The sequence below is a fragment of the Mastigoproctus giganteus genome, chromosome 7, assembly GCF_048544385.1.
Source record: "Mastigoproctus giganteus isolate SK-2022 chromosome 7, ASM4854438v1, whole genome shotgun sequence".
NCBI lineage: Eukaryota > Metazoa > Arthropoda > Arachnida > Uropygi > Thelyphonidae > Mastigoproctus > Mastigoproctus giganteus.
In genome coordinates, this window is record NC_143581.1 from 195,045,051 (window position 1) to 195,061,010 (window position 15,960).

The following is a 15,960-nucleotide window of genomic DNA, read 5'->3' on the forward strand; positions in this document are numbered from 1 at the left end:
TCTGTCGTCTCCCGCTCAACCATCCCTTTATCCATTGTAGCAACTTACCCTTGACGTAGCCCAGTGGTCAGGAGCGAGAGTGCATAGCATGCGTTCCTTGAGTGGACCGGGGTTCAAGCCCGTGACTACTAAATACGATAAATATTTGTATTGACGATTTATTGTAAACTCTACTGACTTGGTTGTCGTGCCGGAGTATAAACAGAAAATTTATTTATTTTATTTATTAATGCCATACCTCTCCAATTTGTACAGCAGTGTTCCATGTGCAACAGTGTCAAAAGCTTTCCTGAAATCCAAGTATATGATATCAAAATTATTTTTGGCATTCAGTTCCTTTGTGACCACATCATAGTACCCAATCAAATTGATCAGACAAGACCTCCCTTTAACAAATCCATGCTAAGTCTTAACTATCAGTGCAGACTTGTCTAGATGATCCTGCAATGCTCCTTTAACCAGTGATTCCATTATTTCCCCCGGAATACAAGTTAAACTAACAGGTCTATAGTTACCTGTGTCACCTTTTGAACCTCCTTTGTGAATTGGTGATACATTTGGACTGGAGGTGTGCAAATGTAGATCTCCCCTGAGTCCAAGGAAGCTCTCATAATTATGGCTAAGGGTTACTTCCTTTGCTGCCTCCTTTAATATAACTGGAGAGATCCCGTCCGCCCCTGGTGCCTTTTTTATTTTTAACTTCAACAATTTTCCCTCCCCTTTGCTCTCAGTTATTACAAAATCACATAGCTCCCTGTTAGACTCCTCTCATTGAATAACTCCTCGTGTGTGAATGTTGATGCAAAATATTCACTCATTTTATCAGCTACCTGAGCATGATCATCAATAGTCAACCCATCTATGTTAAGTGGTTCAATCTGATTCATGTATTTCCTTCTAGAGTTTATATAAGTAAAGAACTCTTTGCTGTTTTTCTTTGCATCCTTTTCCAAGGATTTCTCCTTAATCTGCCTTCGCCTGCCTAACCTCCTTTGTGACTTGATTACAGGCTAGATTATATCTGCCATAGGCGTCTGTGTCACCTGATACTTTATATGCATCCCATGCATTTTTCTTCTCTGCCACGAGCCTCATTAGTTCATCTGACATCCATTTAGGCTTAAACCTTGAACAGTTGGAATGAAAAGCCTAGTAGCCTCCAAAATTAAGTCTCCGAAGACTTCCTATTTAGAATTCAACGTTGGTAGCATCATTAGTTGATCCCACTGTACAGAATTTAAAAACTGTCTGAGACCCCTGTAGTCACCTTTACGAAAGCAAAAGCCCTTCTCTTTAGCCTTGATGGTAGTTACATCTTTAATTCCCACATCAGTACATTGTGATCACTCTCACCCAGTGGTTCCTGTTTGCATTGTTGGAGGAGAATTTTGTTTTCAACAAGATGGTGCGACCTGCCATACAGGAAATGAAACGATGGCCATGGTACAGGAATTTTTCGGAGATATCTTGATCTCAAAAAAACTTGTGACCCCCAAGATCTCCAGATATTTTTTTTCTTTGTGGACAATTAAAAGGTGAAGTGTTTCACAACAATCCTCATACTCTTGACGAATTGAAGGCTAGCATTGAAAAAGAGATTGCAAACATTACGTAAGGTGGCTGCAAATGTCATGAAAAGGGTACGAACCTGCATCCAGGCTAGTGGAAACCATTTCCAACACTTGTTGTAAAGGTTGTGCAATTTCTTTCCGTTGTAAAGGTAAAAAAAAATATGTGTAATTTATTTCCTTTTTGTGTGATTTGTTAAATTCCTATGTATCTGATATTGTGAATGCCTTCACAACGAGTTGCCCCGATATTGAACTACCTTTCACAGTGAATTCTCAAAATAGGCAACACTTCACCAGTGGATTCTCGGCGGATACCACCCCCAGGGGGGGGGGGGTATCCGCCGAGAATGAAATGTTGCCTATTCGAGAATGAAATGTTGCCTATTCGAGAATTCACTGTGAAAGGTAGTTCAATATCGGAGGTAGTGCAATATCAGGGCAACTCGTTGTGAAGGCATTCACAATATGAGATGTAAAAAATGATGCCATTTCACCTACTTCGGTGGTTTAGTACGAACTAAAATGATTCTATGCACCAACTTGTTCGATCCAAAATGTTTATATATTTTTTTAATATAAAAAGAAAGAATTTCTTTTAAAAAACGTATTAAGCGGGAAAACGTCATTGTAATAATAGACCATGTGTTCTTTATCACATACTTTTTATGCAGGAAAATAATACATTACAACATATAGAGAGTTGAAATTGGGAATTAAGAAACCAAACCTAGTACAAGGGAAAACTTATGCGGGAATTTCCTATCCTGTTTCTACTGTATATGAATTGGTATTAAAGCAAACCAGTTAATATATGTGAAGATTTTGTTAAAATTAATTTAATTAAAATATATTATCCATAATAAACACCAAGCAGCACAAAAATTAATAAAAAAAAATAATAAGTATATAAAGTTAAAATAAAAAAAAAAAAAACAGACACAGGCGATCTCTAATAGATAAAAAGCAATCTTCAACACCAGGGGCTCACATCTGGTGAGTATGGGCTTGGCACACCCATGGTCCTGAGCTGGATATCATCATTCTTCTCTTTCTTGGTGACTCCTTTCTACTTCTCTCTCTCTCTCTCTCTCTCTCTCTCTCTCTCTCTCTCTCTCAGGGTAACTCAGGAATTTTTTTTTTTGGCTCGTGGAGCATAAGCCTCAGGCTTCCTTGCACCATATGACTGATAATAATAATAATAATCTGGACATTGCTAGTGTTCGGCACCGCCGAACACTAGCAATGTCCAGAAAACCCATAAGGAAATATTAGGAAGTACACGAATCTGAGACATGAGATCAAGGAGATGTGGCATATGCAAGAAGTATCAACTGTCCCAATCATCTTGCCAACAACCGGTATGGTACCAAAGACTACATAGCAGCCCTAGCAGCAATAAGTCTCCAAGAGAACACCTACAAGGAACTCCAGAAAGTCGCAATCCTGAACACATGTAGGATAGTCAGAGATTTCCTCGACTGTGACAGTAACACCAGACATTACAACCATCCTGTGTACTTGGTAGCAGTACCCGTCACTGAGTGGAATCCCCCAATCAGTGAGAAATAATATAAGAGCAGCAACAATAATAATAATAATCTATGCCGCAATGCGGATTTATTTAAAATACCCGTATAGTACTGCCTTCTTGTTTCTTAGCGAGAATGTTTGGAATTTCCGATTCACAACGTGTGAAGATAATTAATTTCCCTACTGTTTAATCATGTAAGTTTAAAAACATCTTGAACTATTATTATTATTATATTACTTAAAAAATTTATGTGCACATTAAGCGTCAATAAACGAAGAGATGATGCATTACTATAATCCTTAAAAATTGATCGACCAAATATACTTGGGGAAATTATATCTAAAAAACGTTTTGTTTAACACCACATCAGAGTTAGTTCACCTTCATAAAACAATGGAATGTGTAACTAATTATGCGACTTTCACAAGTCTTCTGCATGATGCTGCCATCTGTGAACTATGTTAAGTACTAAACTATTCATATTCAGAATATTAAGTAATTCGGTTTTTTACTTCGAAATTTCATGTTTACATTACCATATTTATAAAGAAAACAACAACGATAGATTGATAATGGGTTGCTTTTTATTTTACATGATAACAAACAATAGTTTATATTACAATGCAGAAACAGAATAAAAATATACAGAGGCACATTGAGGACAAAGGATGATTTGTGTTATGTTTTGCTCATGCGGTGAAAACTGTCGATCCTTCATAAGTTCCCTGGAATAATGCTACATTTGCGCGTTCAACAGACACTATGTACATGTTTGCTGATAAAATTTGTGTTAGTTAAGCAACTCTAGTGAGCGGTGAGGCCATCATTGACTAAATTGCTCACGTAGCCTTTAACCTTGGTGTTATCGTAGACAATTTTATGGCTATTGCCACCGACTAAGTTATTTTTAGATTTTTTGCCTCCGTCGCTGACTGGCTTAACGTCCTCTATCATCCACTGGGAAGAATCGCTGAGCTTGTATTCCAGTCCCATATGGCTTTGAGGAGAAAGACCCAAACATGCTCTGAACACATTTTCAATGCATGCACGTTGTCTGAAAAGGGCATTCACCACGGGAGCGTTGCGTGGCACTAATGGAGCTTTGCATAAGTAGCTGAGAATGGATAACACAGAATTGAAGGTTTGGAATGTGATCGAATCCCCGATAGAAAAAGTGATTCTTTGACATAACTCAGTGATGATGGCAAGATCTAAAATAATTGGGCTGGCCAATAAAGAATCTTCGCAGGTATTATGGACAGCGATGGTGTTGTGTCCTCCCATCATAATTTGTGAAGTATATTCATCCATGGCTCGCTTCGAGTCTCCAACATAGGGCACATATTTGATCACAACCTGTGAAAAAAAATTAACTTTAAGTTTAAAACTTATAAGAATCAATAATATTAAATTACATGATATATTATATATTGGCAATTGTTTATTTATTCATAGACGTGTTTCGATTGCCGACAAATATTGGTGGCCCTTGAAATATACAACCAAATACACAATTTGTAGCGGTAGGCTGGCCAATCCTTGGGAAAGGTGCAATGCACCTGGTCACCGGATTGAAATGGACCCCAAATCCACAAAACAGGAGGCTCTGAATCTAGGAGAGCTCTTCTTTGCTGTCCTTTGCCCAGCGTGTGTTCTCGTACATGGGTTCCCCTGAACTCTTGGAGGACCATCCTTGGCAATAGAGACCTCAAAATCCCATGGCTTCATAGCATTCGAACTGATCTAAATGCGTTTCCAAATGGCAAACTTCAGTGGAGCAAAATGAGCGCAGTACATTTTTTCTCTGAACAATTTCCTAAACTCATCATGTCAAGTCTTCACCAACTTGTAATATATCACTCAAGCGTATGGAGAATGAGATACGATGGATTGAATACGATTTAAGATTTGGGGGCATTCCTGGATTTAGGAGGCCTGGGTGCGAGAATTAAATTACAGAAAAGGACAGCAAGGAGGAATTCTTGCCTGGATTGAGAGCCCTTCCTTTATTGGAATTTGGAGTCGTTTTCAGTCTGGGACTGGGTGTATAGCATCTTCTCCACATGGACCGGCCCTAGAGTTGGGAGAAAAATAAAACATCTAAAATTGTAGTGAAATATAATAGACTGTATTTAAAGGTAAGAGTCTTGCTATTTTTTTATGTATATGTTTTTTTTTTAACCCAAAGTGAAGGTACGTTCAGTGTTTGTCATGGAACTTCTCTTGAAAAATTTTGTGGGGGTCTTCAATTTTCCCCTGCGCCACTGACTCTCCCAATAAAACTGCATGCAACTCTGACTACCCCATTTAAGCTTTATTATATATTTTTTTATAAATTATTTTATTTTCTATTTCATTATAAATTTATATTCAAAGTATTTTAACAAAATTCCGAATGTGTCCTAATCGCACAGGTCCCTCATGATAATTACGGATATCTTAGTAATCTATAATTAATGAATTAATTATGACCGAGGTCATAAAAAACATGACCATAAACACGAACATTAAAACATGGCCATAATTAGGTCATGTTTTAAGTCAGCTAATTACACTACCCAACATGAATTTTACCTCCAGAAAATCAATGGTTGTTTCTGGTCAAGCTTTATGTATAGAATTTAAAATCAATCATAAAAATTTCCTATCACGTCTCAGTTTTAAGATATAGATATATAACTGGATTCTGTACAAAGATATTACTATTTGAAATACAATTTTTAAACTTATTAACTTTTGGTTGGTTTTGTTTATTGGGCTAAAAGTTAAGCAGGTACATCATTACTGTTCTTGCAATATAGTATATTCTGATTTTAATACACTTTTCCAGACAAGTCAGTGTTTTTATTTATTTTATTACACCATTCAACTGTTCAATATATAGTGTATGATAAACTACGCTACAAGAATTCACCTTCTGTTCAAATTTACCAATTGCCTTTACTGTTTTTAGGTTAATGCATTGTTAAAATGGAGAAGACAAAGCACAGAACTTGAGTCAATCACCCAGGCAACTTCTGCTATGATTGTGGACACTTAACCCCAAAAACTCAGAGGAAGAAAATATACAATGTCACAAAAGTTTCATATTCATTGTACTTCGGCTGCAAGATTGGTGACCAAGAAAAAAAATTGGGCTCCAGACATGTTGTATTACTTGTACAACGAACTTAAGGTTGTGGTTATATGGCAAGCTGAGAGCATTGCTTTTTGCCATCCCTATGGTGTGGCGCGAGCCCAAGAACCATGTCTGCATAACAAAAATAAAAGGTATTTCCAAAAAGAACAAGCACTGCATCAAATATCCAAATATCCCATCAGCAATTTGGCCAGCGCCACACGGTAAAGAACTGCCAGTACCTGTGCCACCAAAATCTTGGAGTATTGGAAGTAGTGATGAAGGTACAGAAGAAATCGTTTTACTAGATGTCACGGAACCATGTACTTCACATGATTTGGACTACGAGCCAAAAAAAAAAAAAAAAAAGCCCCCGCACTACATTGAACAAGAAGAATTAAGCGACTTGATTATAGATTTAGGCTTACCCAAAGAGAAGGCTGAATTACTCGGATCCAGACTAATCCAGTGGAACTTACTCGCCAAAGGTACAAACATTACAAAATACCATAAGCGAAATGAAGAGTTTTCAAGATATTTTGCAATGGAAAACAACATGTGTGTCTGCAAAGACGTCGTTGGTCTTATTCACGAGTTGAACATTGATCACAATACCTCTGAATGGCGTTTGTTCATTGATGCGTCAAAGCTAAGTTTGAAAGCAGTATTGCTTCATAATGGAAATACTTTACCATCAGTTCCTCTTGTTCATGCTGTTGGCCTGAAAGAAACTTACGATAGTATGTCCCAGATTTTTGCTGGTGTACGTTACAATGACTATGGTTGGAATATTTGTGGTGATCTCAAAGTGATCGGACTGCTTGTTGGGTTGCAAGGTGGTTTCACTAAATACTGTTGTTTCCTATGTTTGTGGAATAGTCGTGCAACAGCCAAACACAACGTCGTACAACACTGGGATAAGAGAGATGAACATATTCCCGGCAAAAGCAATGTAAAGTATGTTCCATTAGTTGATCTACAAAAGGTTTTTCTGGAACCCTTTACACATCAAGCTTGGACTGATTGAGAATTTTACTAAGGCACTGGATAAAGAAAGCAGAGGATTCGCATATTTACTGAAAATGTTTCCAAATTTATCTCATGCAAAGCTGAAGGAAGGAATTTTCATAGGTCCTCAAATAAGAAAGCTCCTAAAAGATGAAGAATTTCATGGATTCGTCGGAAAGATAAAAAGAAGAGAACTATGAGCAACTGGTCACAAACTTGCTGAAATGTTACAAGAACATGGGGTGCCGAAAGTCATTGAAAATGCATTTCCTTCATTCCCTCTGGATTTTTTTTTTCTCTGAAAGCTTAGCAGATGTCAGTGATGAACAAGGAGAGCGCTTCCACCAGGACGTATCTGTAATGGTTGTTGTTGTTGTTATTTTGGTTTTTAGGAGCATTAGCAACTAAGGCCATATTGCTCCGGGGATATGGTAGTCATTTCTTGACCTTTCCGCATCCTCCGTATTTGGTGGTCACGGGCTGGAACCCCGCTCTAATCAAGAAGCGTGTGCTACGCATTGCTGCTCCTGCCCACCTGGCTACGGAGGCACCTATTTGCAATGGAAAAACGATAACAAAGTCGCTGGGACTCTGCCATGATGGGAGATTATTGTTGGTTCCTTAAACAGGAAAGCAATCTTGAGTATAAAAGGAGATCATTGAATGAGAAACATGTCTAAGTAACATATATTGTGTGTAATAATAACAACCATGTATGCTGATATTGTATAAAAACAGGAATTGTTTTTATGCGTGTATCTTTTGATGTGGGCGTGACAGAAGTAAAATATTGATATTTTCATAATCAGGACATTAATTTTGTTCAGAATAACCAACTTCCGTTCCAGAGGTATGACGGGAAATTTTTTTTTTTTTTTTTTTTGCCGGGTAGTGCTATCAATATAACTTGGGGAGACTTTACTGAGCTGATTATAAATCTATAGTTTCATGCTTAATTAAACTTTACTTTCCGCCATAATTCACAATTTTAACAAAGGCAACGTTCTGGATTGCATTTTGAATTCTCTCATCAGGCCTGTTATTAATCCGCGACTTTATATTTAGTATAATAAAATCTTTTCAAATTTAATTTCACGCGGTTTAATTAAACTTTCCACCATATCTACGCCATTGTCTTTAAAACTGAATTTTTACAGGTAATTTATATCATTAATAATTTTCTCTGCAGAAACTTACGCAGTGATCAGGTTTCTCTCCGCTTCTGTACAGGACGGTATTGGACTGGACCATATCGTCCACTACATTACTCTTAGATATTTCTTTCGAACGAAACTGCTTTGGAGCTGATAGATTTTTCCCATCATTGTTACCGAGATGATTGTAGCTAACGATGGATACGGGCTTGATCCCTGCATTAACTAGAAAATCCACCAGCACACTCTTGAATTTGGTCTGACCAGATTTGAAATCATCTCCCCCAATGAACACTTTGTGCTTTTCAGCCAGTTCGATGCATCCTGGTACAAAGGTGTTTTGTGGAGAGCCATTTATATAGGCACACTGCAATGAGATCAATATTAGTTTGTTTAGCTAGCAAGAGAATCCAAAAATATATAAGTATTTTTATTTATTTTTTTAAAATAAAATATTAGTGGTATTATGTACTCAGTAGATGGCACCACGAACACGAATTAAATATTGTTTGTGCTATTGAGAAAAATTATCAGTACATAGTGCTACTATAAATGTGGCAGCCATATTAAGTAATTAAGATCTATTGCATAGCAGAAAGGACTAACTTACTCCTTCCAAAATGCTGGCTACAGCATACAGTGTTGAAGGAGAAACCTCAGCAGCATTTTGTTGAATGGCCTTGAGAAGATTCTCGGCATTATCATTGAGCCCGGGAAGCACATCACAGAAGCGTTCTGTATTGGCGGTCCACAGGACGATCACTTTGTCCACCTGTTGTTTATTTCTAAAGTCCCGGATGTCTCTTCTCACCTGTTCCACCTGTTCCCATTTAGTTCCTTGGATCACATTGTCTGCGCGACTTTCCTGGTTTGCAGCAATGAAGTCTTTATCATAAATAGCAGGTCGAGGAATTAGAAGTTCCATGTGACTTCTCAGTTGCTGTTGCAGGTTATAATCCAGCACACGGGCACGTTCCATAGCTGCAGCCAGGTTAGCTGAGGAAATATCCCATCCGTCGAATACAATGTTATTGGGCTCAACCATAGGGAGTAGATCTTTAAGAGGGATATAAACTTCACCATCGTTCGATGTACCAAGACATACCGTGGATGCTTGAGTAAGAGAACCGAAATAATTTGCTTTCTAGACAAGAAAATAGAAATAAAAGTAAATTGTAGTATTTGTGTTCTTATTTTTATTTAAAATTTTTAAATATTTTTTTGTTTATTTATACGTTTATTTTTTAAAATTATCATTTACTTTTATTTTTTTTTAATTTAACAAAAAAAGTAAATGATTAATGGAACAGAAAATCTACTTTCGAATTTATAAATAATAAATATGATTTAAAAATATAAATAAATATATCTATTTAAACTATTTTTAAATTTAATTTTAAAAATGTTGTGGTGTGAAAGTAAAATATTTATTTTGTACATTTTTAATTAATATTATTTATTTATTTATTATTATTTTTTTTTCTTCAAAATATTCACCTGCATTCCTTCTTTCGTTGCCCATAACAGTTGCATCCTATTGGCTATTGTAGCAGCTGTGACTGTGCTTCCATTGTTGCCACCCCACCCAACCAGCATCACTCCAAGCTTTGGCACGTGGCGCTCAGTTCGAAATGTCATGCGTGTAATATGTGGTGTGACCTGCGCAATGAGAACAAAGCCTATACAAGATGCCTAAAGCCATACAAAGTACTGTAGCAGGGAACAAAATCAATGTAAAACGCGTATTTCTTTCTTTCTTTTAATTTAACTAAGTAAGGAAATTATTTATTTATGGAGGTAATTTTTTAGGGATACTCCTACTTCGTTTAGAATTTTCTGGGAAGGAAATATTTAAAAAAATTTCAAAGAGGTTTCTTTCGCGTGATTTATTATTATTATTATTATTATTATTAGTCATATGGTGCAAGGAAGCCTGAGGCTTATGCTACACCAGCCAAAAAAAAAAAAAAAAAAAATTCTGAATTTTTTTTTTTTATCGATAAAAATTTTATTGATTCTCATGAATTTATTTAAAAAACAAAGATTTTTCGGTGGATAATTTCACCTAATACACCTAAATTACACATAATAATTTCACCTAATACTTCCAAATGCCAGAAATCAGTGATAATTTAAAATAGGTTATTAACAAGTATATGAATTGCTACGTCATAATGACCTAGTTTAGTAGTACAGTACAGTATTTAAAATTTTTTCATTAACAGCATTTTTAAATACATTTTCCAGTATCTGAATATTATTATTATTATTAGTTACATGGTGCAAGGAAGCTTGAAGCTTATGCTGCACCAGCCAAAAAAAAAAAAAAAATTCCCGAGAGAGTCAAAAGTAGAAGGAAATCACCAAGAAATAGAAAAATGATGATATTCAGCTCAGGACCCTGGGTGTGCCAAGCCCATACTCACCAAATGTGAGCCCCTGGGGACATTCCTCTATTATAGTTTAGTATTGAATTTAATATAATATTAATATTTTTCTGTTACATTTTTAAAAACTATAGACGTACATAATAGACGCCATAGACGTACATAATGATTTTTCTTATTATATGAATATATCAGTTATATGAAAATAAATCGTACTTTAGGAGAGTGTGCCTGGTGAAACTAAAAATAATCAAAGCAGGAAATTATAATGCATCATCCGAGCGATAATGCTTCTAATAAGAAAATAATGAAGTAATGTAGCTACTTTTCATCGTCTTAGAAATTTTAATAACTCTTCAATCTCGTTTAGAAGCAGGACTTTCTATAGTAGTAATCTTTAGAAATAGCAGTTTCTGTGTATGAGATAAACTTTAATTCTCAAGAAGAATTATGTTTATGACGAAAAAGTTTAGCTTTGTCCATTTGTAATTTGATCATAGGCTGCCACTAATATCTTGTACAAAATGACAATGAAATTTGTTTTATAAATTCGCAATGTGTGTACCAGATCATCCAGAGAAACGGCTAATAAAAAATCCACATGTTACATTTAATATTTTTCAATTATTCCTTTTACATTGTTTTAAAACTTCGGCATTCTTTCTTAGCAGGAAGCATAAAAGCAACAGGTGAGCTTCCCCTGCATGCATCTCTCCAAAGTGGAGGAGTCTCTAAACCATTTTCATGCATCCACTTGGACGGTCCTCCTCCCCTATGAGCCTGTCCATAAATGGGCCCTTGATTCTTAGAATTATAAAATATTCCCAAATTTGCTTTTGACTATGTATTTTGAGTTACCTGCACATGTATGTGACCAATTTTAATCCATTATCATTAAAAGGATGTCGTCAACTACTTTCTTACGAAACAGAAGAGAAACTGAGAATAATACTTTTCAGAATGCATTACTTTGCTGAAAAATCTACCAACAATGATTACAACTTAGTTCTTGATTTTTCAGATAATTCAAAGACCGCATTACAAAGGAGTGATTAGTGCGCATTGGTGGGAAACGCATGATCAGAGATGAAGAGTGATGATGATGATAAAGAAAGCATAGTTGGAATAGCATAGCAGACTGCTTGAGTAACTTACCATAAAAATATATATACTTCAAAAATAAAAATTCGAATAGAATTCCAAAAAAAAAAAAATTATATAACGCTAATGGGCTTCACATTTTAACGTTTCATTTCTATATGGAGAAGTCCGGAAAATGGAAAGAAGCCAAAAATCTACACGTGGCTTCGAGATGACACACGTCATCAACAACTTGTGTTTCGTACGGAAGTGAGATTCACATATGATGAGATAGGGAACATATTGGTTTCAGTTTTCCTTAAGTATATAGTTGAGTGCATCACAAGGAATTAATCAGTAATTTTTTCACGTTAAAATTCGTTAAAATCTCCTCTCTAGAAAAAGAAAATATGAACAATTGTATAGCGTTTTATTTCTAGGAAAGTTGAAATAAAAAGGAAAATAGATTACTTAAAAAACTAAAGTAAAACAGAAATTCTCAGTAAGAAATACATTGACCTGATAACTTACTTTGTAAGTTCCTCTCTCCTTGACCACTCCCGTTGTTTCATATACATAGTCGGCCTCGATGTACTTCTCAGTGTAGCGGACGTTTGGACTCTGGATTTTAATGGACTCCATATTTCCAAAGGATCTGTGGGAAGAAGACAATGACCCGAATGTTATATTCAGAAAGCCTTTGCTATGAAAATCAGAAATAATTCGATGTTTCTCTGTAATAATTCGAAGCCGCGTTCTCTGGTAGAGACCAGCTAATCACAATGGAGAAATTGCGAGACTGGAATATGCGCAATAACGCGTCAAACATCGTTTCCAGCTCTAGAAAGAGAATCAATATTTGGTAGAATGCCAGAAAAACAGTCCTTACCTTGATATTTGATGAAGGGATCAAAACTAAGGATGAAGAAATGAAGAGAAAACGAACAAAAGAAGCGTAAAAGTTACGGCCACTGATGCAGTGGTCTCACTTTACTAAATAGCCCCCCTCAGTAAATCCAACGTTTATATAGTTTCGAAAAAAAATCATTTCCTATCAGAACTGTCTAGAACGGGAAATTTCCATCACGCATGTTCCCTGCTGGCTTCCTGTTTAGCGAGTGCGCGTGTCTTGGAGCGAACGTTTCTGATTGGTCCGCATTCGTCGTTTCTATAGTAACTACTTGCAGCATCACGTTGCCTACCGGTATACGAACCTTCTGGAAAGAAAATGAAGGGATGAGAAACCGGTCATGTTACGTAGCCTGGAAGTGTACATCCTAACAGGTCTGGGGACAGTCTTTCTGAGATTTGTTTTGCTAGTAAACTATGTGCATTCAAGAGAAAAATATCTTAGATATATTTTTTAAAATATTGATTTGACTTGGTTATCAGTCAGCAACCATTGCTATTCAAAAAATAGCCGTATTTAAGTTGCAGTTTGTAAATTGCATTCCTTCTCTTCCCTCCACTTTCACTTCAGTTTTGTGTGTGTGCCGAGAAAGGTGACTATTGACGTCAAAAACCTTTTTTACTGGCGTTATTCCAAAAATTTTGTAACGAAAAATCGTCATGCGAAAAGCGTTACGAAAATTTATTTCAGTTTAATTTATCTTCTTCTACTGGACCAAATTTAATGAAATTTTGCACGGAGCTTCACGGAGGAAAAACTTTCAAACTTCTGAAAATTGCATTAGTTTTTCCAGGATAGTGGAAAATATGAACATGTGATCAAGGAAATTTTCTCACGTAATAAACGGGGTAATGTGGACGTATAGCATATCATTGGAAAGCCAAGGAATTTAGAAACAGAAATATTAAGGTTTTAAGATACAAAAAACTTTCGGAAACTGGGAAATGCGTTAATTCGAAAACGCATCTGGTTTCAAGTCACCTGGTGTTTTCAGATTGAATGTAATTTTTTTCTTTACAGTTAAACTCTGAGGCTGGAAAAGAGTTCTGCACATTTATGAAAACATTCTTTAACTTGAACATGTCATCAGATCTTTCGAATAATACACGTAATGGAACAACTATAGATGGTGTATTCTCTTCGATTTAAAAATTATATATTTAAAATTACAGAACCTACTTTAGTCATCACAGACCAATACTTTCAGTAACCGATATCTTTTCTATCTATGCATTAAAAAAGTTTTACTCCTAGTGATATTTATTCGAGCCAATGGGAGAAGAGGGCGAGGCAATTACGTCACTACAAATGCTATTAATTATTGACAACTGCCTCCATAACGTTCACCAACCTCATGCACGTGATTCACTGTCTAACATTTGATGTTTCATTGTAACTTTTTTTTTTGTATATTAATGAATAATATTGTATATATTTATAAATACCGTAGTTTTAGTATTTTGTAAATATTTGTATAGTTTATAAATATTTCAGTTAAATATTTTAGTCCTGCTCTTTCGGATGCAACAATATTCCTCATGTATTATGGAACCCGAAGCAAAAGGTCTTTTCCTAAGTGTTAAACGCAGGTAAATAATTACATAGTGATATTGGCTGAAGTCCAGTATAGTATACACCGGCAGTTACATCGATTAAAGGGAGGAAGACGGTGATAATTGACAGATGAAGGCACCTCCATTTTCTGATTGTTTTGTGTCGTCGTGGAGGGGCGCTTAGCTTAGGTAGGGTGTTTATTTTTCCATCTCGCTGTTTTAAAATGGGAAAACGAGTTCTCGATTTGAAAACAGCAGCAAATGTGGGGGAAAAACAACCTAGGCATATCAACCTAGGATGGGCAGGGAAAGCAGTGGCATCTGCCAATCACTGCTTTGTTCCTGTCCGTTTGTCGAAATATGGGAGTCACAACTTCTCAACCATGTTGGAGGGTGTACACCGTTTTGGAGTTTTACCGTGATATTTATTCGACTTTGAGAATGGCGTGCACTACAAGTGCACAGGTAAATAATTACATAGGTCATTTCCTGATTAGATATCGACCAGTGCGTTTCGACAGGTGTGTCTTTTACGTAGAAAAGATTTGACTTACTTCTTATACCTCTACATTTTAAGTAGAAAAGCGATCAGGGGGCGAAGCCTCCCTGATCGCTTTGCTCGCCCACGTCTATACATTAAAATAATCTATAATTTCTATACATTAAAATAATTTTAATGTATAGAAATTGATATTTATGATATTTATTCAGCCAATGAGAGAAGAGAGATGCGGGTTACGTGTTAATACATAACAAATACACAAATACGTAACAGAGCTTGTTTTACTGTGGTAAAACAAACTTCCGTTAAATCGTGGTCACGTGCTATGTTTATCTAACATGACCACGCGATACCATTCTTGATTTCCATATGTAACATATTTATTTAAATAAACTAAATGCAACAAGGCATAATATTTTAAGTGTTTAAGATTCTATATCTATATAATATGGGTGTAGATACACCATAGACAACCCTTAAAGTAGTGTGAAAGGCACCCATCGATGAAAAGCCAAATAGCTTTGGATTGGTGCTGTCTGGGAGGTGGTGCCCACCGAGAATAAGTGACAATAGTCTTCTCTGTTCGTGAAGCGTTACTTATTCGAGGCAGTGCAATACATGGTAACTCGTTGTGAAGGATGAGTTTTCACACTACGATCGTAGTTTTCTTTAAGAGTTATCTATGGTGTATCTACCCGATATTATATAGATATAGTAACGTATTTATGTATTCATAGATGAGGAAGAGACACATACAGAGTCGAAAGTTTCTGAATTTTATTTTATCAAAAGAATCGAGCGCAGGTGGCGAAGTCCCCTAGTGTAATTATTATTAATAAAATGAAAATATTATTATATTATTATCCAAGAATTTTTATTAATATCTGAAAATTAAAACGTTTTTAACGCTTGCCGATGACTTAAATTTAAAACGCGTTAAATATGTTAGCGGCAGGACACATTATGTACCTGGTACAGAATTTTTTTATTTTATTTAATATCTTTTTTATTAAGAGACTGACTGTAGAATGAGAATCAATATTGTTATTGTCTTCTTAATTTCATGTAAAGAGATTTTTCGCTTTATGAAAAAGCCACCTACGAAAGATAATTGATGCGAAATTCTTGAAGATAATACACGTTGAA

At 35.8% G+C, this 15,960-nt stretch overlaps 1 protein-coding gene across 1 annotated transcript; it reads right to left on the reverse strand.

Moving 5' to 3' along the window:
- Positions 1 to 3,682: 3,682 nt before the first annotated feature.
- Inos (Inositol-3-phosphate synthase) lies at positions 3,683 to 12,953 on the reverse strand. The gene is made up of 6 exons (XM_090377327.1): positions 12,739 to 12,953; positions 12,381 to 12,504; positions 9,880 to 10,041; positions 8,993 to 9,526; positions 8,426 to 8,749; positions 3,683 to 4,458 (listed from the first exon to the last, which is right to left on the reverse strand). Exons 2-6 carry the CDS (start codon positions 12,489 to 12,491, stop codon positions 3,907 to 3,909), a joined length of 1,683 nt encoding a protein of 560 aa, XP_090233453.1. The 5' UTR covers positions 12,492 to 12,504; positions 12,739 to 12,953; the 3' UTR covers positions 3,683 to 3,906.
- Between the last annotated feature and the right edge of the window lie 3,007 nt (positions 12,954 to 15,960).